This window comes from Myotis davidii, unplaced genomic scaffold, assembly GCF_000327345.1.
Source record: "Myotis davidii unplaced genomic scaffold, ASM32734v1 scaffold935, whole genome shotgun sequence".
In the NCBI taxonomy this organism is placed as follows: Eukaryota; Metazoa; Chordata; class Mammalia; order Chiroptera; family Vespertilionidae; genus Myotis; species Myotis davidii.
In genome coordinates this window covers 662434-664374 of record NW_006286974.1, presented here as the reverse complement: position 1 = coordinate 664374, position 1941 = coordinate 662434, and the positions used below count along the sequence as shown (strand labels likewise).

The 1941-nt window shown below is 38.1% G+C and overlaps 1 protein-coding gene across 1 annotated transcript in view; it reads left to right on the top strand.

Moving 5' to 3' along the window:
- The first annotated feature begins 816 nt into the window (after window positions 1-816).
- Window positions 817-1941, top strand: part of PARD6B (par-6 family cell polarity regulator beta) — an 11444-nt gene continuing 10319 nt past the window's right edge. Inside the window, exons 1-2 of the mRNA XM_006758810.2 lie at window positions 817-843; window positions 1074-1296. Coding sequence (XP_006758873.1) covers window positions 817-843; window positions 1074-1296 — 250 coding nt within the window. The remainder of the gene's footprint in view (window positions 844-1073; window positions 1297-1941) is intronic.

The following is a 1941-nucleotide window of genomic DNA, read 5'->3' as shown; positions in this document are numbered from 1 at the left end:
CACACTATGGAGGGAGCTCCTAACCCTGGCATGTGCCCTGACTGAGAATTGAGCATGGCCTCTGGGTTTATAGGTTGACGCTCAACCACTGAACCACACCAGCCAGGCTGATTAACCTTTCTTAGGTTTCCACATTTGGGGAGAAATGCCATGCTAGTCCCATAGTAAGCCTATAGATCCTATTGTTCATGGACTAGATGAAATCAGTCCTAAGTGTTGAATAAGGGCCACTTGACTAATTCAGCATTTGGAGAACAGAGGTGTGATTCTAGCATAGGGAAGCGGACCTGGGAATCAGAATTGTGAAGATAAATATTGGGCCTGGTGGAGGTGTCATGTACTCCCTGTTGGTATGATCCCTTAATACCTCTCTGATGTAACTATTCTCTTTATCCACTAATTGGTAAGCTCGTGTAGGCCTGAACCTTTCAATCTCTAGGGTCTAGCCCTGTGCCAAGCATGTAAACACTTCTTGTGTTATTGGGTAGTTGTAGGACATATATTTGATGTATTAATAAAGCTTTTTAATAATATTAACAGTGAAGATGCTTATCTCTAGACCAATTTCTTAAATACTGTACCTCCATTTGTGTGATATCTTAAATGCCAAGAAACTCAAAATCCTTTTTTTACCTGTGTCTGTTCATTCTTGCCACTTCTGTGAAATAGCAGTTCCTTTTATGAGGGAAAAAACTTAGGTGCTTTTTGTTAATGGTCAGAATAAAGACTTGGGCACCTCTTACCTCATGGCCTGAGTGAGGAGAGTGCTGCTTTCAGGATCTGGGCTGCAGACAGGGTGTGAGATGACAGTCCCCAATGCGGCCTGGGTGCTTGGGCATTGAGGTAAACCTGCATCTTCAAGTGATACCCTTCAGAGATACAGCATCAAGAAGGCACATTCCTGTGCCTTTCTTATGTTGTCTTATCTCCAGATGATGAGGTTCCTGACAGTAGACTGTATCACTGGAACTATCTTCTTTATTAAGAGAAATAATAAGCCTGTTAATGTTCTGTGGCATGCATTTTAAAATTGAGTCCTGTTTTTAAAATTAATACATTTTTTATCTTTATAGTTTGGAGCTGAATTTCGTCGTTTTTCACTGGAAAGATCAAAACCGGGAAAATTTGAGGAGTTTTATGGATTACTGCAACATGTTCATAAGATCCCAAATGTTGATGTTTTAGTAGGCTACGCAGACATCCATGGAGACTTACTACCTATAAATAACGATGATAATTATCACAAAGCTGTTTCAACGGCCAATCCACTGCTTAGGATCTTTATACAAAAAAAGGGTAAGTACCACTGTTTACAAAAATTGTTTTACAAATAGAAGTGGTTTTATTTTTCTCATTGATAGGATACACAGACTTTGCCACAAACTTAATGAAGAGACATTTTCTGTGAATCTTACCATATTAAGCAACAAGTGGATTTAAAACATTTTCGGTATTAATGATTTAATGATTATCTTTACACTTCACTAGTGTACTTTAGAAAATTTGTGGGGTTTTTTTGTTTATGTATTTTTTTAATCCTCACCCAATAATATGCCTATTGATTTTAGAGAGAGAGGAAAAGGAAGAGAGAGAAACATCAATGTGAGAGAGAACATCTATCGGTTGCCTTCTGTATATGCCCCAACCAGGGATTGAACCCACAGCCTTTCGGTATACAGCAATGGTTCTCAACCTTAGGGTCGCGACCCCTTTGAGGGTCAAACGACCCTTTCATAGGGGTCACCTAAGACCATCAGAAAACACATATATAATTACATATTGTTTTTGTGATTAATCAGTATGCTTTAATTATGTTCAGTTTGTAACAATGAAAATACATCCTGCATATCAAATATTTACATTATGATTCATAACAGTAGCAAAATTACAGTTATGAAGTAGCAACAAAAATAATTTTATGGTTGGGGGTCACCACAACAT